The sequence below is a fragment of the Folsomia candida genome, unplaced genomic scaffold (genome assembly GCF_002217175.1).
Source record: "Folsomia candida strain VU population unplaced genomic scaffold, ASM221717v1 Fcan01_Sc010, whole genome shotgun sequence".
Lineage (NCBI taxonomy): Eukaryota > Metazoa > Arthropoda > Collembola > Entomobryomorpha > Isotomidae > Folsomia > Folsomia candida.
In genome coordinates, this window is record NW_019091202.1 from 157,289 (window position 1) to 179,761 (window position 22,473).

At 37.0% G+C, this 22,473-nt stretch overlaps 1 protein-coding gene across 2 annotated transcripts; it reads right to left on the bottom strand.

Annotated features, from left to right (window-relative positions):
• Positions 1 to 15,740: 15,740 nt before the first annotated feature.
• On the bottom strand, positions 15,741 to 21,110 carry LOC110854519 (zinc finger protein 62). Of its 2 annotated transcripts, XM_022102955.2 has the most exons (13): positions 20,878 to 21,110; positions 20,351 to 20,809; positions 20,109 to 20,267; positions 19,709 to 20,029; positions 19,170 to 19,316; positions 19,078 to 19,099; positions 18,532 to 18,922; positions 18,169 to 18,379; positions 17,560 to 17,886; positions 17,359 to 17,463; positions 17,239 to 17,269; positions 16,501 to 16,882; positions 15,741 to 16,016 (listed from the first exon to the last, which is right to left on the bottom strand). In XM_022102955.2, the coding sequence occupies exons 2-13, from the start codon at positions 20,802 to 20,804 to the stop codon at positions 15,846 to 15,848; spliced, it is 2,721 nt and encodes a 906-aa protein (XP_021958647.1). In that variant the 5' UTR covers positions 20,805 to 20,809; positions 20,878 to 21,110; the 3' UTR covers positions 15,741 to 15,845. The 2 variants fall into 2 exon arrangements, with proteins under 2 accessions (XP_021958647.1, XP_035711198.1); XM_035855305.1 differs by lacking the exons at positions 20,351 to 20,809; positions 20,878 to 21,110 and having other exon boundaries at positions 20,105 to 20,261.
• Positions 21,111 to 22,473: the final 1,363 nt, after the last annotated feature.

A 22,473-nucleotide genomic window follows, 5' to 3' on the forward strand; every position in this document is an offset into this window, starting at 1 on the left:
AATGATGACGCCGGGAGTCGTTTATGGGCGGGAGATTACCACGAGCGGGGGGAAATGGGTGGAAGAATATGAATCGGTGGGCTTGACACCCCCGTGCTTATCCGCTAAACCATCACTGAGAATCACATGACCAAAATCAATGTCTCGCAGTAAAGTAGGGGCGTGTGTTGCCTCCCCTCACAATCCATACGCTGAGTTCATCACATGGAGCACATTAGCCGAACGATCCGAATTATTTTATTATTGGACACCAGTTATTTTTATTTTGGCGTTTAAATTATTCAATTTCGTATGATTTAAACGCCAAAATAAAAATTATTGGTGTCAGGTAATAAAATATTTAGGCTCGTTCGGGTAATGTAATCCATGTGATGAGTATTAAGACCTCCGGCACTGAACTTATTTCTCGTATAATCTCATTTCCACCCTCCCTTCTCACACTGGCGGGCGGTTTTCAAATTCAAACAGGGGTGTCAAGCTGGAGTGAAACCATAATAGCGACAGTATACCTACCGACGTAAGCTAGCGAGCAATATTGTTTTTTTTAATATTCTATCCCATTTAGAGCTGCCTGGATATTTGCTTACCCTTCAAAGACATACATACATACACACAATTTTCATATTTAGCCCTTAATTCGCTTCAGTTTCCACAATATGACGAATCAAATTTATACTTGTGCTTTATTTTTTATATATACAGTCCCTTCCATATTCTCTACCTTCAATTTCCAGCATATTGAGAGCTTAACCCCTTCAAGGTCGATTTTTCATATAATAGGCGATTTCAAGACGGAACCTGAAAAATCCTGGGAAACTAATCTATTCAATTTTCTCCTACTGAACAAAAAGTTTCTCAAAGTATTGCACCACCTTCCAACAAATCATGACATCAAAACCAATAGACATTATGGGTCTTGTGAAATAATTTCCAAATATTTTGGTCACTCTACCACCCAGGTTTCCTTCATATTTCTCCAAAAGCTAGAGACGAATTCCGAGATGATGATGTTAATTGAAACTCGAGAAAGGTTATCTTACTGTGGGGAAAATCCAAGCTATCTGTTCCTCGTTTTAGGCACAATGAACAACAACAAAATCCAAATTTCTCCCGAAGCAGCGTCAACATCTAAATTGTTTGTAATCCATGGTAAGTTACCATGGATGGAGGCAGATGCACAATATGTGTATCACTAAAAAAGCGGACAAATTATTTTCAGGTTCGAGCCCAGTCGGGCTCTTTGTCAAAGGGATTGTGGTTTCTGTACCCTCCACCCTTGAAAAGTCAACAAAAATGCAAACAAAAATATTGCCCCGACTGGGGCTCGAACTTTAAAATAATTTGTCCGCTTTTTCAGCAATCCGCACACCGTGCACCTGCCTTTGCTATACTCAGCATCATCATTCACGTTTCACTATAAGCGCCCGGCACATGTTGAAAGGACACAAGCAGCACCAATGGTACTGCACCATGGTACAAGTAGGTTTTGCAAAATTTTTCCCAGTATTTTAAAATTATGCTAAAAGATGAGCGAAAAATGAACTCAATTTCAAACAAGGAGGAATCTCAACAGAACTTAGATTTTCATCTTTTCAGTCTATGCAAACGTCTTAATCCCACTGTTGGATTACAATTTATGGAGTTGGGCTAACGATCAATCACTAAGCGTTAAAATTCTAAAACTTAGGATTAGAGACGAAAATTAAGGATTAATTATCTAATCCCCAGTCCTAATCGCAATCCGTAATCCTGGATTGACAAGCCTTTGATGCTAAGAGCCCGCAACGCGGGCTGCGGAGACAGTTATAACTCATAACTTATGAGAATAATTGTGGTGATGAACCACGCAACATCTGCTAACGAATATCAACTTGGACTGTGTTTAAGTATCTGCTTTTTTACATACTCCTGCACCACTTGCGGCAGGTTGAGATAGGCCGACGGGGCTTATAAAAGTGGTTCACCAGTGCGAGCTAAACAATTCGTATGTAAATATTCATGACTGACTGACTGAGATCTTGGCGCTTAAGATCTGTCTTAGAATCAGTTCTACATATATCTTACGGCCTGTATATAAATGTTTTTTGCGTCAACCAGGATGCATAAACTTTTTTATTGTCCGTGGTTCCTCCTAGGGCGTGACGCCAGGAAGAAAATTGTTATTCCAAAATTAAGAGTTGGGGAATTTTTGCACTTTTGCCATGACAACCACCCAAATCCATTGCCAAATTGCATGCAATTCCCCAACTTTTAATTTTTTAATAAAGATTTTCATCCTGGCATCACCCCCTAGTAGAGACCACGGACAACAAAAAAGTTTATGCAGCCTGTGCGTCAACTAGAAACACCATGCAAAATGTGCAAGAAATAGCAACAAATTTAGATTTGTCAGTATATAAATTTCTTCGACTAATTATTCGTGTTTTTAAACATTTCATTCGTCAATGAAAAAAATCCAATTATACCTATACACAAGCGTCCGACGGCCGGGGGCCGTCTCATCTTGGGGGCCGATATGTGGGACCTCCCCCACCTACCCCTATTTACGCCAGTGATGGTAACCCAACGATTGTAGGATCGTTCCAAGTTTTTGTGGTCTGCTTTTTATGTAGCGTATCTCCTTTAGTGGAACTAAAACCATCCTTAGGTGAGCACGATACACTGCTTGATTTTTCATGGAAGATGGTCAACTCTAACTTACGGGGTTTAAGGGTAGATTCAGATGCGTATTTTAGGTTCAATCCTGCAATACATACGTGCAGCGCCATTGCGCGACCTAGCCGGAAGTTTGCGGGGTTTAAAGAATGTGCCTTGGAAGCCCTCGAGGGCAAATTTAACATGACCCAGGTCCGTGTATCCGGGGCTTGGAATTCTATGCACGCATACGACGTATCAGTGTACTATAACATGGTAGCGTTGAAGTCTACAATTGAAGAAAAGATTTTATATCCTGTGTCTGCAATCTTTACCTGGTTACCATATTTTTCAGAAAGGTCCCAGTTCAAAATGGCAACACTATCTTTTTTAGAAAAGCCTACTTTAGACGGGTTACAAGCCATTTTTAGACCACTTGATATGTATACGTGGCTCGCATCTGGAGCGTCCTTCCTACTCATGTCCATGTTTCTGGCAACGAATTCGGCAAAAGATGGTGTCACGTTGAAAACATTAGTTGAAAACTTCACCCAATCCTGGATGTGGATTATGTCCTCCTTGTCCGGACAATACCATGGAACCATTGGTATACTCAGGCTCATTCCCCATTTTCCAATATTTGTTGTGATTTGCATCTGGTCCTTCTTTCTCATGGGGACAGTGTTTCATCAAGGGTCCATGTTCTCCTCTCTTGTTGCCCTTACTCCTCCAATTCTACCGTCAACACTGGAATCTGTAGTCGACTCAAAGATTCAAATAATTACTACCAGCGCAGTTACCTTAAATTATTTTACAACATCTTTGTTAAAGTATCAAATGCATGATATGGGTAGTACCATTAGCACTGTTGCAAGCTCTGCAAAATTATTGAGCACATTGAAGCAACTTGAATCACGGATGATTTTTATTGATACCGAATCTGCCTTTTTCACTGGTTTCCAAATTTCTGCAGGAACTAAGTTAGAGTTTGAGGACAAATCAGTTACCCCGATTATGGATACATTTGCGATTATAAATATAGATTATGAGTTGGATAACATGTTAGCAGGGGTTGGACTAGAGCGAGTCCCTTATGTTCTCAGACATATAGAGTCATCAAGATTTTTTAGGGAAATGGCAACAGTTGTGACTCGTGCCTTTATGAGTTCTGCTGTTTCACAAATTAGTGGTCTATTAGCTCAATCAGGCGTGTATAAAATGTGGCGTGACTTAGAATTGATGAAGGATCTCGTCTCAAATATTAAAGGTTTCACGTCTACAAAGCAATATCGACGAGTAGTTGTACCGAGATTTTTTGGTGTTATGAACGAAGTTATGTTTGAGGAGGGGAAAAAAGTATCACTTTTTGCATTTGAAGGTACAATCAGGCTGTGTGCAGCTATATTGTCTATGACAATTGTGTCCTTCATTCGGGAATTTGTGAGCTATGAAACGTTAAGATGCATAGCAAGGGAATGTAGGCAAGGAATTTGTAGGGGGTGTAGGGCGCTGAAAGAAATTCTTTATTGCAATTGGGAAAACGGGAATTACGAAAATTCTTAAAAAATCGAACAAAAATGCAATTAAGCATTGGGGTTTGTCCGGACATTTGCTACCCCAAAAACCCGGGGTATCATACCATGGTTATCACCATCCTGTTAAGCCATTTATTAGTTGTTCTCCGGTCACCAAAATCCAGCGAGAAATACAAAATTATGGATGCCAGTCCTTCCAATTCATGTAATTATTTTGTCATTGTTGGCTAGATACTTAAAAATACATTATTCTTGGCTGTAATATTAAAGGCATCCAGCTATTAGAAAATGGATTGCGGCATCACATCATGCAAAATTTAGAACAATTTTTTTGGTAAAGTTTTTGTAAAGTAAAGTAATAAAAATCCCCTATTTCCAGATTGAACTATATGATTGTACTATTAAAAATGCATACCGTAAATACTCTATTTATGGCCGGGTTGAAAATCCAAAACTGGGGGTCACGGACCCGGCTACAATTAGAGACCGGCTATAATTAGAGACCCGGCTAAATCTTGTGCCGCCATAAATTTTAGACATTTTTACATATGTATATAGATGTTACAAGATAATACTGACTCAATTTGAGCTTTCTCATTTAGCAAGATATACCATCAGTAACCCATTCACTTAAAATCTACATCTTTAAAAGAGGTTTTACCCTTTAACCACCATAGTCATGTACAAAAATACATACCTATGTATACTAGAAAAATTGAGAAAAATACGACGAATTGTACTAATACAAATCTTGCATTCCAAGAAATATTTATTCAATATTAGACATAATTATGTCTAATATTGAATAAATATACGTTAACGTATACATGGTGAATTTGATATAACCTAAAATTTCCTTAGAGATTCTCGTAGGTTCACGTGTTTATGGATTTACAAAGACTGACGGGAATTGTGTTATAATTTCACTAAACATTAAATTCTTTAAATTACTTAAGACTCATCATGCATACATATTTGTAAAACTAATTAGAATAAAAACACAACATATCTTTTGACATGCTCTCAACAATTCTTATGTATTTATACTGTTGTTATTATTATGCATGACAAATTTGAAAAGTCGAAATCGTGCATGTACCAAATGTATTTCAATCTTGTTTATGAATGAGTCAAGCAAATTATATAAAACAGGAAAAATATTTCGAAATGAGGACAGATTTTACGACGCGGTTAAAATCAATGAGTTATTCGTAACGTTTGCGTTACTAATCTGCTTTTAGTGCGTTTTTCCCTGTTTGGTGAACCACTCTACAGCCTCATCGATACTGACTTTTCCATCCTTATCGGTGTCCGCCTGCAGGACGAAGTTTCCATAGTCCACCCTCGGAAAGGATGGATTGTGAGACAATAAACCCTCACAATCGCCTGGAACTCGCCTTCACTGACAACTCCATCCTTGTCTCGGTCTAGCGCAGTGACCAGAATCTTCATGAGTTGTCCATTGTCATCCAGCGCGACCATCAGAGCGGCGAAAACATCGAGTGGAATTTTCCCTTCGAACGCTCCAATCCACATTATTTCATACTCCGAAAATTGCTCCGGAGTGCACCGGTAGCCCAAACATTTGAAGAGGGGGCCTAAATCCGAAACTTCGATGGTTTTTGATGTCTCGCTGTAACTGCGCATGTTCTGGAAAGCCCTTTCGACCTCGTCACGTGAAAAGGATTGGTCCGTGGAAGACATCTGAAAGAGTGGGGAGGAAAAATGGTTAGTAATTTTTTCGACATCATTTTCATACTACTCTCGAAATAAATTGGAAGGAAATTGTTACCAGACGGAGGTACTATGAAAATACATATGTATAGTGCTCTATTTCTGGGAAACGATTTAGAGTCAAAAACCCAAGCTAAACCATTCATGTACCAAGCACACGTGACTTCTTGATTTTAAAAATTCAATTTGTAACTGTAAAAAGAAAAAGAGACGTATTGTCAGACACAAAATTTGACAAATTTTGTGCTTGGTACACGAGTTTTTGACTTATTTCCCTACAAGTTTTTACGCCCGTCAATCGACGGGTAAAAAAGGTCCGTCGATCGGCCCGTGACCCCAAGCAGAGAATGAAAACATTAGTGAAGTGAAGTTAGCCTCCTTTTTCTCTCGCTGCAGAGCAGGGAGAGAGAGAGCGAGGCTAGCTTCTCAACTGTGTTACCGACCCAGCAGCGACTCACTCGCCTGTTTTAAGTTAAGTAGATGGTGACAAAACTTAAATCTCTTAAATCTTAAGTGTCTCTTAAATCTTCACCAAAGCAACATAGTACCTCTGCGGAAGACAATTCGTCTCAAAATTATTTATCCTGTGGTAAATATGTAATTGCGTAATTATTGCGGTTTTACATTAGGCATACGCAAGATTACGTTTCATTTCGCGTCTCAATTAATTTAGAAAACTTGGCATGATAAAAAAAACTTTGGTCGTGAGCGGATGCGCAACGTACGACTTCTCAAATCTACTGAAGACACGTACATATTTTGATTTTATTTCTATGGATTTATGCTCTAATTTCTTTCGGTAGTGTTGAGTTTGCGAAATAATTTTCCGAATAATAAGAACATGCCCAATTCCTGGGTAAATTTGCGCAAGACATTCTATAGTTTCCCAGCAAATTTATCAGGAATCTGGACAATTGCGAAAACCTTGCCCCGTTACGTATGTGTTGCAACGCTCCATTTTAGAGATATACGAAGATTGACGTGAGTCCGCCCTATATCGTTTGGTCTGTTGAAGTTCTGTGAAACTTGTAAAATTGTTGCATTTTGTCAAAATTTAAAAATTATGTGGATACTAAATATCTACAATTTTTACCAAAAACCAACCAAAAAATATTTTAAGCTACAAAGATGTAAATATGGAACCCAACCAAAATATATACAAGTTGCAAAAATTTATACGTGACTCAAAAAATAATCGAATTATTAAAAAGCTTACTTTTTCTACTTTTCCAAGTAAAATGCTGCAAAACGTAGATCTTCAAAATTTGAAGTAAATTAAGAAAATGGTCCGTCTGAGATTATCAAAGCAAGTGCGTCAAACAAGATAGATAGATAGATAGATAGTTTATTTCAGATTGATTTGGCGTCAGCCTTTACAATCACAAGATAATTATTTGAAAAATATAATAATTTGATGACGTGTCTTGGTCTGATTTTTTAGGGTGTAGTTATAATCTAGTACATAGATACTAAAATTAAACTAACCTATATTAAATCTAAGTTAGCCTAGTTTAACCCATAAATTTAAATATCAATATTCTAAATAATTTATGACAACAGAAAATGAGATGGTGCTTTCAATTAACAATTTTGAGCATCAGCAACAGATTTAAGGAATAGATAAATGTTTTTCATAGTTGTTTCATTAGGTTGAGACAGGTATACTATTATATCTTCTATTTTAGTATAATTTACAATATTCATAAATTTATATCTATTTTCATCATATTTGGAACAATATAGCTCTGCATTGAACTGTTGCTCTTACTAAGGACCATGAAGTATTAATATTTAAGAAAACTTGGGGGTTTATGTTTGTATATATAAGTTTGTAAATTGGCATAGATTTACTGTTTTGCATTTTATGAATATCATTTTCAATCGACAGATTATATATTTTACGGATACATGTATTTATTTGTAACATTTTTTGTGAGCATGCATCTAAATTATACAGTTCAGGTATTTCATCTAAAATATGTTTACATTGCCAAGTGTCTAACTTCTGCACAAGTATTTTATACCAATTTGACTTGATACCAGAACCTGATTTTTGTGAGTAGTGTTTCGAAGATTCAAAACACTGGCGTAGTAAGGAATTTTTAGGAAATTGAATGATCTTTTTGAAGAAATTTAAAGTATGTTTAATCACTGCTACTTCAATTGAGGTTGTATTGCTCTCCAACCTGAGGAACCACGATGGAGTTTTCTGTGGCAGATAGAAGATTTTCCGTAGGAATTTATTTTGAAAAATAAGTGCGTCAAACAAATGAAGCTACGCTAAACAGATTTATATTTATTTGTTGAAAACTGATAAGGTGTGTTTCACATGTAAAACTCGGATTTGCATGGGTCCAAATTTATATTGTTCGCCTCAAAATAGTAACCATGCCCGATTTTTTTTCATATTTTCAATTCTTGAAAATTCAATATTTTACAAGAATTAATTATGTTTATAGATTTTAAAAGCTGACAAAAATTTTCCACACTGTCGTCGATTTAGAATAATTATTTTTAAGAATATTGACTATATTATGATGATCATGATTTTATGAATGTTGACATGATAATGAAAATTTGTATTTATTGCCAGGATATGAAAAATGAGAATTTATGTACATGTATGTGAATTGTGAGAAGAGCAGAGAGGAAAATTCAAATCAGTAGCCAGTCAGTCTGTATTTAAGTGGAAATTGACCACCTCTTATCTTATTTTTTGTGCTCCCTTGAACTTTTGTAAACCTTGGTCACCTCTCCTGTCATTGGTTATAGTGTTTTAGTCACCCCTCCCTCCGCGTCTCCTATTCTCTCGCCCATTGGAGATCGTGTAATTTGTGGCAGTGCTTTGCCAAATATATATGTGAAATTTGTGAAAAATTGCCCAGTGTCGACTCACCATTCCGAGGGAGAACACCGTACCACTTGTCCCCTCGTCTCCTTTACACTCCAAATATTACTAATATTGGCCTTTTGTGAAAATAAATGCGACACCGACAGTAACTACTTTGTGACCACGTCGCCCTCATTTGCACAGTTTTGCGGTCACATTTACACCAACGAGTTACACACACAAATATATACAGTCACATCACGCCAAATATTTACACACACAAATTACAAATTTTGTCATAATTTGATTCCAAATAAAATCAGGTTATGTTTCTAATTGAAAAGGTTTTACAAAATAGAAATTCACGCGAAAATTGCACAATTTCGTTAATCTTTAAAGGTAAAACAATGTTGGGTTTGGCTAGAATACAATTTAAAGCGATCATTATGAAAAACCTCAAAATACGATAGGAAAGCTAATTTTTTCTTTTAAAGAAAATAAAGCTGGTCCCATGTAAATCGGAGATTTACACGTGCAGCATCTGCATTGTAAGTGTAGAGTATTTTAAGAATATCTGTGGAGTTTTTGGAGGTCTGTACAAAGTGCGTGCCAATGATGCAATTAATCCCGTAACAGTGAACTTTAAAATCACAATTAGTTTGGTCTGCATCGTCACTTGGCTTTGCGTTGAACACCGTAAATCTCGAATGTCTCGGAGTTGTTGAGAAGTACTTGTGAAATGTTCACTACAGAATTACCCGTTTGTAGGTACTAAATAGGTCAATTACATAAGTTGAGATTTTATTTTTAAAGCAAGTTAATCGATCGACCATGACTGACTTGTATTTCTGTAATTCGCAAACAAATACTAAAATTTTCAAATATTTTTATTCGTTAATCCTTGACTAGAGAAATCTCTTAAGTGCCCGTCGAGTGCAGGGTTCGAAGATTTACCAAAATAAGAACAATATGTATATGTCTTATGAAGCAAAATGAGGAAATCTACGTGTACATAAACTCTTCAAAAGGTAATGACGATATTTCTGGCGAGCGTGGGACACTTGAGGCGAATACGAGGAAATTCCTTCACATTAATTCAGAAGTCGTTTGTTGTACTCAGTTTGGTAAATCGAGGAACCCTGGACTCGTAACCTCAGAGGTTTCCCTACTAATTGTCAGATACGTATTTACAAATATTTGAAAATATTAATATTTGTTGGAGACTTACAAAAGACAAATAAGTCATTGTCGCACAATTGATCTGCATACTTGTTTAAAATCCATCTCAACTTATGTACATACATATTTACTTATCGCCTTTACCTATTTTCCTACACACGGCTAATTATGTAGTGAAAATTTCACAAGTACTTCTCAACGAGTCCGGGACACTCAAGATTTATGATGCTCAACGCCTAGCCAAGTGACGACGCATACCAGGCTAACTGTTATTTTAAAGTTCACTGCTAGAGGATAAATCGAATTATTGGCACGCACTTTCTACCGAGTTCCAAAAACTCCACTCATTAGGCTTAAAATAATCTACACTTACAATGTAGACGCTTGACGTGTAAAACTCCGATTTACATGGGACCAGCTTTATTTTCTTCGTCAAAAAAACTAGCTTTTCCAGTATTTTTAAAATTTTTCTAAGGTGCTAATTTGACCAATTTAAACTGTTTTCCAGCCAAGCCCAACATTCTTTTTCGTAAAAATGTTATCATAGTCATGTAACTTTTCGAATTATTAAGTTCTAAAACTTATTTAATTAGAAGCCTAACTTAGTTTTGCTTAAAGTCAAATTGTTACAAAATTTGAAATCCAATTTTTGAAATCTATAAAAATCATTTTCGTTGTAAACTATTAAATTTCAAAAAATCATCATTGTAAAAAAGCAAAAAGTTAGGACATGATTATTTTTTGGCGAATGAAATATGTAATTTTGATCCTATACAAACCCGAGTTTCCACTAATAGTAAAATTACGAATATTTTAATTTTAAAATATTTCAGTTAAATTAAAAATGTAACTCTATGCCCTAGAAGAGTTGAGCAATAAATTACATACACATACAAACTTACAACTTTGCCCTCAAATATTTTCACGAATTCCGACTATCGCACAAACTGCTTCAAGAAACGTTGGGTGTATTGAGTTGGATTTCAAAATTTCAACCAAATCGGAGGGTTACACTTCACACCACCGCATTGTCAGTTAATTTAGCACACTTCTCGTTCACTACATAGACGCATAAACACAAGGTATCAAACTGGGTTACTCCATGAGTTATGGTAATGGACCTGATGTCAAAAATCGATTTTTTTGAAATCCTTCAAGTATGTGATAGAGGACCTTAAACTATGCCGAAAAATCATTTCCCCCGAATTTTTGAAGTTTCAATGTGGCTGCTAGGAGGGGGTGTGGCTTCAGTTGAGATACCACCTTTTCGCAGCCGCTATTGGACGCAGGGAATCCAAATTTCACACCAAGCTACCATTGGCCAATACAATTGCGGGTCGTTTTCTCTTTTTTGGAAATTTGGTCATGGTGACCGTTTTTAGGTCAAAATGTGCGTGTTGTCGAATTTTTTCGTAAATCGTCTCACATAACCCCATAAATGGGGCATCGTTAGATAGGTCTAGGCAAGAGGATTCAGAATATATATACTTTGTCCGGCATATAGCTGCCCCCTGACCTTCCAGAAGCAGTAGAATGAGAATTTTCATTGCTTCCAGATTTTAACACAGCAGCAGATTGGCGAGCTAACATTGAAATAGATGGGACAAACTCAAAAATATTTGTAAGCCTCAGGAAGACTGGGGAGTGGTCGTACACCCTACAAAGTATATATATTCTTAATCCTCTTGCCGAGACCTTTCCAACGATACCCCAGTTATGGGGTGAATTGAGACTTTGGCTTTTCAGAGAAATTTGACGTGTTGTGAATCTTGACCTAAAAACGGTCACCGTGACCTAATTTTCAAACAAGAGAAAAAGACCCGCAATTGTATTGGCCCATGGTAGCTTGATGTGAAATTCGGAGTCCCTGCGTGCAGTAGCGGCTGCGAAAAAGTGGTATCTCAACGGAAGCCACACCCCCTCCTAGCAGCCACATTGAAACCTCAAAAATTCGGGGAAAATGATTTTGCTGCATATTTTAAGGTCTTCTATCACATACTTGAAGGATTTCAAAAAAATCGATTTTTGACATCAGGTCCATTACCATAACTCATGGAGTAACCCAACTAGAAAAAATGGTACATAAATATGGAAAGAGGAAACTTGGGATTGAGAAAGCTTGATGGCAAATTTTTTTAGAAACGACGTATTTTTCTACTTATTATTTTGCACAAGTAACGGACATTCACATTCCCACCTATTTGCATTAACCCTATTCAATTTTTAATTGCTTTAACAAAAATATTATATAAGTGCGTGCGCACGTACTTACTTCAGTCCAAGAAATGCTTTTCTCCATTATGTTTTCATACGTGTATGTGTGTATGTATGTCTTATATCTTATGCCAACTCATTTAGCCATATCCTCCTATCTATTATTTATGTATCTATTTAATATGTACCAGGAACTATCAATTTTTCCCTAAAGGGTGGTCGAAGTATGTAGGAGTATCATGCAAAGCAGGCAAACCTCAAACTTCAGTGTGATATGTATGTACATACATCCAAAATTCGTAGCCACAGAGGCTAAAGTTTTTTAGATAATTTTTTTACCTAGTGGACCATAAGGTAGCCGTTAACATTGAATATTGATATTTGGGAGTGACTAAATCAAGTTTTGCATCATGGGGACCGGAAGTTAGTATCACTTTAACAAAAACTTTTCAATTAATGTTTACTTCATAGTGAGAATGGTATCTAGTTTTTGGGGTGATTCTTGACGGTCAGAAGGCCAGTTCTCAAATGGGATTGGTTTGGTCTACATAGATATTTCCCGGTCACCGTCCTTTCCACACATTTCAAAACCTTGCCTCTTCGTTTGCGATAGAAGCAAACATAGTGCTATTCAATTCACGAGAGAGATAAACTATAAGATAAATCATTGCCTCTCATTCAGTACCGTTTCGATTCCCTTAACGTCTTTGGCACTTTTAAACTATTCATAACCACCGTTTTTTCTTTAAACGTTAGTATGATATTGGGATCCAAATGTTGGAGCGTTTCAAGGTTGATTTGACTTAACTGGTCTCTTATCATTTTAAAACCGATACATCTTTGAACGATACTCACGTCCGGTATGCGTCAAAACTTTCTTGGGCCACCTCGCGATGGACTTCGATGTTTAGAGCCAGTCGATGATTCAGTAAGTCTGCGGGAACATATAATTATGTTCACAACGTCATGAACCCATATCTAGTAATTTCAGATATCTCCGGCCACCCTTTACATATTTCATTAAACAATATATAATCCCGCAAATAAAGGAAATAACGTATTATTATTTAGGAAGCGTAAGAAACCAATATCCGTTCATTAATTCCAAAGGTTTCCCAGAACACATTCATCATTTCGTGTTTCAGGGAAATCAAGAACATTACTAAATTCGCCTGCATAAATATATCAGTATTTGTACAATTTCTATGATCTCAGCGCAAGCTGTTGGAGCTGTTGAATAATTAGAGAGGACAAACACTTTTTGGCGATCGTAATAAATGCAAAATGAAAAAGATTAAAATCGTAGTTTATGAAGTACTTTAACTGATCAGTACTCCATCCTATACTGAGATGCCTGTAAGAATCAAACTTCTTGTATTATTGTTAATTTTATTTAGAAATTGTGAAACATGTGTTGCTAACTATGGAGGGAGAAATACTGAAAACCAAGCCACGGCAACCTGGCCATCATTTATTAAAATGTTAAACCGTTGCACACTTCAACTATTTTACGAGCGTAGGGATTATGTAAGTTCGAACATAATTTCCAATCAACTACAAGATCTGAATCGTCAACTCGGCTTTAATTACATAATAGAAGAGTTAAATGACCCAAAAAGCAGGTACATTAAAGCCAACGCTTCTCGTTCTGATAGCAAGGGCATTATCTTCAATTTCCCATACGCCGAAAGTTACTCCGTTTTGATGTTCTCAAATTGTCATGTCGCTCTCCTTTTTTCGCTGCCCGTGCCTACATTAGTACGAATGTGGGGCATGGTAGCTTTCAATGAAGATCCAGATTACATCATCATCTTCGACCGTTTCAGAGGGCTTTTAAATTGGCAATATAACTATTATTTCTTCTATAGTGCGGATTTCAGGCTGACGTCCATTATTTTATACACCGACATATCATCCAATGATATATCAATTGTGTGCAATACTTGCACTCCACCTCAACAGATTAGGTATCCGAGCTATAGGAACATATTGTTCCAAAAACTTTTTCCAATTAAACACTCAACTCTACCCGAGTTTTCTAAACAGTATAGGCGACTCATGAAAAATATGAATCAACACCGTATAAGATTCAATTCGATTACAACTAAGTTTTGGAATATCCCTTGTAGCTTAAAACATTGCGGGTTGGAGACATCTCAAACAACTTGCCCAGTGTCGGAATTAATGGAGAGGTTAAACTTTACAGTTTCCAAATCAAATCAAAATACTGTAGGATACGCTAGCTCAAATGGTATTTACTCTGCGATACAATTGAATGAAAAATTTGCTATGCCGGGATTAATCCTTCGAGACAGTTGGATGAGGTATGGTGCTGAATATAGGAAAGTTGGTTATATAACTTTCGCCCTACCAACTGAGTTAAATGCTAACGCTTTGTTGAAGATTTTTGATGTTTTGTCCTTTTCCATTTTAATATTTTTTGGAGTTTGCTCAAGTTTAATCATTTTTATGAATAAGAAATTTGTATTTGCCCCAGTTATGTGGACTATCAGCATTTTTCTTCAGCAGGGCACAAACTTAGTCATCAAATCAGGGGAAGCTAAGGCCACAAGGGTCCGTGTGTCTATGACCTATTTGGTCATCATAATTTGGCTGTTTAATTCTTTTTTCGTAGGAAGTATATTTAGTGGGGAATTTTTCTGCCTATTCACATCTAACAGACTCCCGCAATTGCCCAAAAATTTAGGAGAACTAGTCCAAGCCAAAAACATTGAAATGCTTACAATGTCAACAACAGCAGGTGAAACTGATGAAGGGGTTAGCTCTCTCAAAGAGACTGTTATCCCACAAATTCTTGAGGGTTACAACCACTCGCAAGAATTTACTCAGAGGTTAAGCGATCTCAAAGTAAAGGTTAAATGGTTCCGTAATTTGAACAATTTTGTCCTTGCCCGATGGGCATCGTCAAATAAACCACTACCTATTAACCAGACGATAAGTCAGCCCTCAATTTTTGTATTAGTTGACGCCTCATTTGTACTTCAGGAGGTGGAGTCTTGCTTTGGTGTTTTTAAGAAATACTTTATCATTTCCAACGACGAGGAGAGCTTTGGTACAGTTTTGTTGCCTTGGGTAACGACAAGAAGTCCATTTGGGGTGATATTTGAAGAACATATGGGTTATCTTACCGCATCTGGGGTATACGATAATTGGGGAAAAAACTATCAACGATTTACATTTCTTCAGGAAGTTGCAGCTTTTCATAAGTCCATGGAGAACCTTGGAGTTCCAGAAAAGAATTACACAAATTATTTTCAAAAAGCGGTAATAAACCGAAAAGATCTGGTGAAGGAAGGTGAGCAAATAGGATCGCACAATATTAAAATGCTATTTCTTCTTTATGCAATATGCGTTGGGATTTCGGCACTTGGTTATGCAAATGAAAAATATAAATTTACAAAAAACTTTGTATCATACTTATAAAATAAGTGTGAACACTTGGTATTGCTAGGTAGAGTTTAAGGAGGGTATTGTTACAATTATTGAGTTATGTTTTGCTTGTGATTATTTTCATATTATAATTGCACGTTATAAGGTCCAACATTTATACATAGTTCATTGTTTTTGGAAATAAATATATTTATCAATATATGTAAATGTTTTTCTCCAAATATATTTTATTTTTATTTTATATTTTACAGCACACGGAAATATATAATGTAAATAAATGAATTGATAAGAATTTCCCGTCCGGATTTTCAACCCGTACAAGGGTGATCATAAAGCACTGTTTGACGAGTGAATCTCTGCTCACAAATAGAGCATGAGTAGCACTTGTCAGGATGTACGCGAAGGTCATGTTCAATCTGCAATGGGATGTTTCGAAACACGGCGGGACACAATTTACAATTGCCCTTCGATTCTGAACTCTAGATAGAACAAAAGAACAGAAAATCAGATAAAATTTGGGCTCGTAAGAGCATAACTTCCTGTATTTCGAAAAACAAAGGGAGCTTCCATATATTACGTCATAATTTTGATAGGTTGGTAGGTTAGGTTTCCCTATCTTTCCCATGTTAAAATCACCTATTCGTTAATTGGTAGGTGGGTGCTTAAATGAGCAATTTCGACAACGTAGTATGTGGATAGTCTAACACTGACCATTTTTTGGGGAAATGCGCTTTCCAAGTATTTTTCCCACCTATTTGGGAACGTGTATATATTGCGTCATAATTTTAATGTGTGGGTAGTTTTGGTCTTTCTATCTTTACTGTTAAAATTTCCTATCTCTTAATGTATTTGTACGGAGGGCGGGTGGGTGTAGAATCGAAAATTTTTAATGACGTAAGATATGGATACCCTCTTATTTTCTATTCACGGGTAGACGATTAGTTAAAATTTTTTATTTTTTACCATTTTTGGGGAATCACACTCCTCCAAGTGCGTCACCCATTCAGCCTCCGAGTCAATCTCGGTTTCGCATCCGTACGGACAGGACGTCTTATCCGGAAAATGGACAAGCTCCACGTGGCGGTTCCTGGTTGTCGCGGTGGTGAAGGTTTTTGAACACATGGCACACGAATGACGCGTGTCTTGGCTTGACTTTGGGGAATTGTGATATTCATGCATGTGACTTTGCAATAAGTTCAAACCCGCGAAGACTTGAGGGCAAAGGGTACACTTCCGCATAGAAGGTCCATGATCGAAGCGTTTGTGTCGGTGTAAGCCGATGTACGAGGTGAAACTCTGGTCACAGTTTGGACATGGAAATCTGTTCGGTTTTGAGGGGACGGATCTGTAAAAAATGTGAAACCTTCATAATCATCGGACCTCGGCTGTTTATTTTCAAAAGTCCGAAATACTGTTATTACATATTTTCTAAAAAATGGCTGAAAAATTCTTTTAAGTGTTTTTTAACCTTTTTTTGTGCATAATCGAGCAAAAAAGTGTGAGAAAATGTACATTAAAAACGCGAAATATTCATATTTTCGAATTATGCTGTCACATTGAAATTGTTTTTCTTTTTTGTAACAGTGGTTGATACAGTGACCCGTGTTATAAGAATTAAAGACAAATTGTGACATCAAACTATACTAAATTGAGTAAGTAGAAAATTCGGATTCTAGGAAATTGAGGGAAATTGATACTCACCGCTCTATTATGCTCGATTCTGCTGTGGAAACTAATTTAACAAAATGATACTTTAGCATTTATTTTTATTGGATGAGCAATAATCTTCGCAATAATTTTTCCATCTATCGGAAAACTCACCCGGATGAACATTCTTAACATGCCGACGGAGATCCCTATTTCTGCTGTATGTCTTGCTACATATTTTGCACGCAAATTTCTCCGATGGTAATCGAGCTGCCATGTCTAAAGTTAATCAATAAATTTGGATAATGAATGATTGCTAAGGGCTGTTCATAAATTATGTGTCGTAATTATTATTATTGTGCAATTTGTACTAACCGGAAATATCGGGGTGAATCTTCTTGTTCTTTCGGTGGCGCTCGTAGGAGTCACTCCTGCTAAATGTGACGCTAGGTTGACAGATTTTGCACACATATTTTGATTCCGCCACCGGGACGTAGGAATTTACGAGGTTGGTAATTTCTGGCGACATTTCGAGAGGATCAGACGTGATTTCGTGACGGTCGTCATCCTCCTCGTCGTCGTCGTCGTCATAAACTGGTTCAACTTTTACGGGGAATTCTTCCAGACATCCGGGTAATTGTGGGTCGTCTGCAGTGTTCTTGCCGGTAGGAGACCCGCTGTCAGAGACTTCATTCGATAATTCTACAATAAATGTTAAATTAAACTGTAATTATTAAACTGTAATAACTGTAATATGTTAAATATGTATGTACTATTCAACAAGAATTAGCACATTTTGAAACAAAATTGCTAATTAAATACTGCCATTGCAAACGGCTAAGCTTGGGGGTGTTTGATAATGTTAAAAATTCACGCGGACTTACATCAGCTAACGCTAATGATGATGTACTCAGGCGCCAAATTTTTTTGCGAATGTGTCAACTTTGTTTTTGCTACTGGTAGCGAATATGTGATAAAACTTACCGGAATCAGTTTCAATTTTTGGGCGAATATTTCCGCTTGAAATTACGGTACACCGATGATAATCGAGGACACATTGGCGGGTAAATTTTTGCTCACAAGTGGGACAAGAGTAGCAATTTTCGGGATGCACGCGCAGGCGATGTTCTATCTGCAGAAGACTGTTGCGGAATACGGCGGGACAAAATCTGCAACTGGATTTGGACTCTGGACTCTAAATTATAGTTAAATAAAAATTAGATAATAAACGGGTGGGGCGATTTACGGGTGGTTGTAAAATTCTAAATTTTAATGACGTAATATATGGATGGCCCCTAATTTTCGCTTTGTGGGAAGAGGATTACTTAAAATTCCTGATTTTTTTACCATTTTTGGGGAATCACACCCCTCCAAATGCGTCACCCAGTCAGCCTCCGAGCCAATCTTGACGTCACATCCGTACGGACAGGACGTCTTGTCCGGAAAATGGACCGCTTCCACGTGGCGTTCCTTGCTTGTCGAGGTGGCCAAGGTTTTCGAACACATTTCGCAGGAATGACGCACTTCTTGGCGTGATGAGACGGGGGCTTTGTGGTATTCCTGCATATGGGTCTCGAATAAATTCGACCGCGCAAAGATTTCTGGACAAAGGGCACACTTGCGCGCGAAAGGAACCAATCCATGAATGATGCGCTTGTGTCGGTGTATGCTCCTGTACGAGGTGAAACTCTTGTCACATTTTGGACACGGAAATGGGTTCTGTTTTGGTGGTACGAGACTGTAAAAATTCAGAAAATTTGTGAAAACATGCAGGTATTCTTAATTTAAGAAGATCATTGGCCGTGTCAATGAAGCTTAGGCTTTTTTCATAGATTTAATTCTTTAAAAAACATGAAAAATCTGAAATTCCAGGAAATTAAAAAAAAAACTCACCTTTGAGTAATGTTCGATTTTTCTGTGGAAAGAAATTTAGGATAGTTTAGAATGTTTTTTATGCATTGTGATTTTAAGATCGAGTTAAATACCAGATTTTTTTGTACGGGAAATCTTTGCAGGTATATTCTCGCCCGGATGTTGGTTCCTGAAGTGCACCTTTAGCGCATTATAACGGGAGAACTTCTGGCCACATAGCTTGCACTGGAGCTTTTTTGATGCTAAACGAGCCTGGATACCTAAACAAATAAATGGATTACTTTTTGTAAAATGTAAAGTGGCACAATTATGGTGCCTAATTAATTCGAGTCGATGGACTCGATCATAGTTTCGAATTTCAGTATCCACCTAGCAAAAATACGGCCCACTTTTCACTATCCCATGTTCATTCAAACTAAAAAAACAACTGTCCACCCAAAAAAATTACTGTCCGCAAAAAAAATATTGTCCAATATCCACCGAATTTTTCTTCTCGCCACAGATGTGACAAAAATGTAGAGCCTTAGACTCCCTCTCTAGTGTTACATAATTTATGAAAGACGCCTTGGCCAGAAAAATCCCCCCTGAGTACAAGGCTTTACACCCTTAATTAATGTAATTATGCCTGTAAAAATTATTTTGCAAAACTCACGGGAATTAATAGCAGCGGCTACGTCTGGGTGAAAATTTTTGTTCCTCATGTGTACCATGCGGGTCTTGGCGGATGTAAAGGTCACGTTCGGTTGGCACATGGTGCACACAAAGGGCGATTCAACGGAATTTCCTACGGGGTCAAGGTCGTCCCCATTTTCTGACAAGTTGAGAGGGTCAGACGTGATTTCGTCATCGTCGTCGTAGGTTGGCTCAACTTTTACGGAGAATTCTTCCTCCTCAATGCATCCATTCAATTGTTGGTCATCGTCGTCGTCACTGTCGGGAATCTGGTCAGCAGCGACTACTTGGAGCGAAAATTCTGCGTGAAGTGATGAACATATTAATTTGTTCAATTCCAGTTTAATTTAACACGATTAATTAAGTAGATTTTTACTTGCCGCTAATTTTGGCATCTTCATTTCGCAGTTTATTGAGTAATTCGTCACAAGTTGGCTCGAATTTTATCGTGATTTTTTCCTCCTCTTGAAGGCGTTTAGTTAATTGCTGATCATCGTCAGCGTTGGAAATTTTGTCAGTAGGAGAGGCATTTCTAGTAGCTGTTTGATGAGACATAAAGGCTTAATTTAATTAGTTTTATTTGGCACGACTAATTAATTAGATTGCAACATATTTAATTTACCACTGATTTTGAATTCATTTCCCAGTTTTTTAAAGAGTCCGTTCCTGCTGGAAATGACGGCACGGAGAGAAATGGTAATATTTTCAATCTGCGTGGTCAACTTGGCCAAGGAGAGGATCGCGGAGGAGCAAATTTTGCAACAAAATATTGCAGGATGATGATCAGTTTGTAAAATGTGTGAAATTTGCTCCTGATTTAAGACAAATTTGGCGAGAATGTTCATTTCCTGTACGGCGAGAGGACGCAGATTTGTGCCAGATTCGGTGCAGATTGAACAGGGCGACGTTAATAATCTGGGGGATGAGTTGTCCCCCTCAATTTTCAAAGGAAAGTTGTCATCTTGTTGGGATCGCGTTGGGGGGATGAAATTTGACCTTTTGAGGAGTACCGTAGAGGAAAGTAAATCTTGCAAAATGTGTCCTGTCCCATGTTTCCTGACGTTGACTTTCGTCATTTTAGCTGTAAAGATAACAGTGCGGTTAAAATTGTATGTTTCCTTTAGTGGAAAATTTCAATTGGAAATATACCCTGATTTAGAGTAGTTTTTATTTAATCAGTATTTATGTAAGTTGCAAGTTTATTATTGGTTTAAATTACTCCCATTACTTATTGCAAGATGGTAAAAATCAGGTATTTGAATTGACCATATTTATGGAAGTAAATTCAGTTAATATTTAATTTTAAACGACTTTTAGGTAGATATAGATTTATTTTGCTTTTGTAAACTGCTGATTTGCTCGTGTTTTGTGTCGAGGGCCGCCTGCATGAAAACGGGGAATCTGACAAAGGAGTGAATTGTGTCGAGTTTTTCTACTTTCTCCGAGTTTCTCCTCTCGAATTTCGTTCATACGTATGTATACAGTACAGGCAGAAGGTCATTACACCCTCGAACTTTTTGCTCTTAGATTGCTCGGGAAGCTTGAGAGGATGAACTGCAATGTTGCACCAATACTTATCATGATGCAAGGTTTTCGGAACAATACTTTGAATAACGGCGTTACTACGTAACATTTACACATAAATATGAGCATTCTTATAGATAAATAAGTAAATAACCACCGTAAACCTTCACAAGATCATTTATTCCAGCAAAAGTAAAATTTGACACTCTATATGTGATATCCATACCCCGGTTAAATATTTTTTTATAAAGCCCGAAATATTTATTTTATATTTGTGAAAAAAGCGCCAAAATATTTACAAAAACTTTTTTTTTCAACATCTAAAGACTCATAAATTCCAGTTTCAACTATAATTCATCACCCTATACATAAATTAGGCAGAGATAATTAGATTTTAATTATCAAAATCATCATTCAAAAGTTCAAAGTGAGAAACAAGTTTCATTGAGACTTGCTGGCGTTAATCCACGGCGTCTGTCTGAGGAGGAGAGACTCTCTACATGTCATTCTCAGATCTTGATCAGATTTTGCTAAATTTAGGACATTCCATTTCTCACGAATTATTCAAAAACGTTCTAAATTTCAAAATAGTTGAGAGATTTACTAAATAGATACGATTATGCAAGTATGTAGGATCACAAAAATGTAAATTTTATCAAAATTCGAGCTAAATTGGATTTTTGTTGACAGTTGAAGAACATAAAAACAAGCTTTTTTGTCAGTGTTGCAAATACTAAATACGTCTAGGTTCATGTGACACTTGAATTTCGTCACTAAAAGTCTTGCTTTTTGATCATTTGGGAATATTCCCACCCATAAGCTAACATGTGTCAGTAAAATCACAATATTGTGATTTTACTGATTTAATTTAAATTTACATGTATTGCGATAAAATCGGCATGCTAATAAACGGTAAACCTTAATTTTTATAGAGGTCAAATTTTAGGTCAAAAAGGTCACGCAGCGACTCCTTACTCAACTTCGTTTTAGACAATCGCATTTGGATAAAAAATATCCAAACCCCATATTTTTACGACTTCTGGTTGGCCCACAATGAAGAGGTATGTGTAAAAGATACCCCTTCATACCCCAAAGATGGGTCCCTCAGAGGTACCCTTGACCTGTGGATTTTTTTAACAGCCATTTTTTGCATCGTTTGGACGTACTTCACTACCTAGTATTACAATTTATCAACATTTAAATACAAATGTTTCAGGGGGT

What these genes read in the sequence shown, in the direction of transcription:
- LOC110854519 (XM_022102955.2), bottom strand. Translation starts at nt 20,804, where the DNA reads ATGACGAAAGTCAACGTCAGGAAACATGGGACAGGACACATTTTGCAA. An exon ending in AGCCGCTGCTATTAATTCCC is followed by an intron (nt 19,317 to 19,708) that starts GTGAGTTTTGCA and finishes TTATTTGTTTAG; the next exon opens with GTATCCAGGCTCGTTTAGCA. An exon ending in GATTCACCCCGATATTTCCG is followed by an intron (nt 17,464 to 17,559) that starts GTTAGTACAAAT and finishes GATTAACTTTAG; the next exon opens with ACATGGCAGCTCGATTACCA.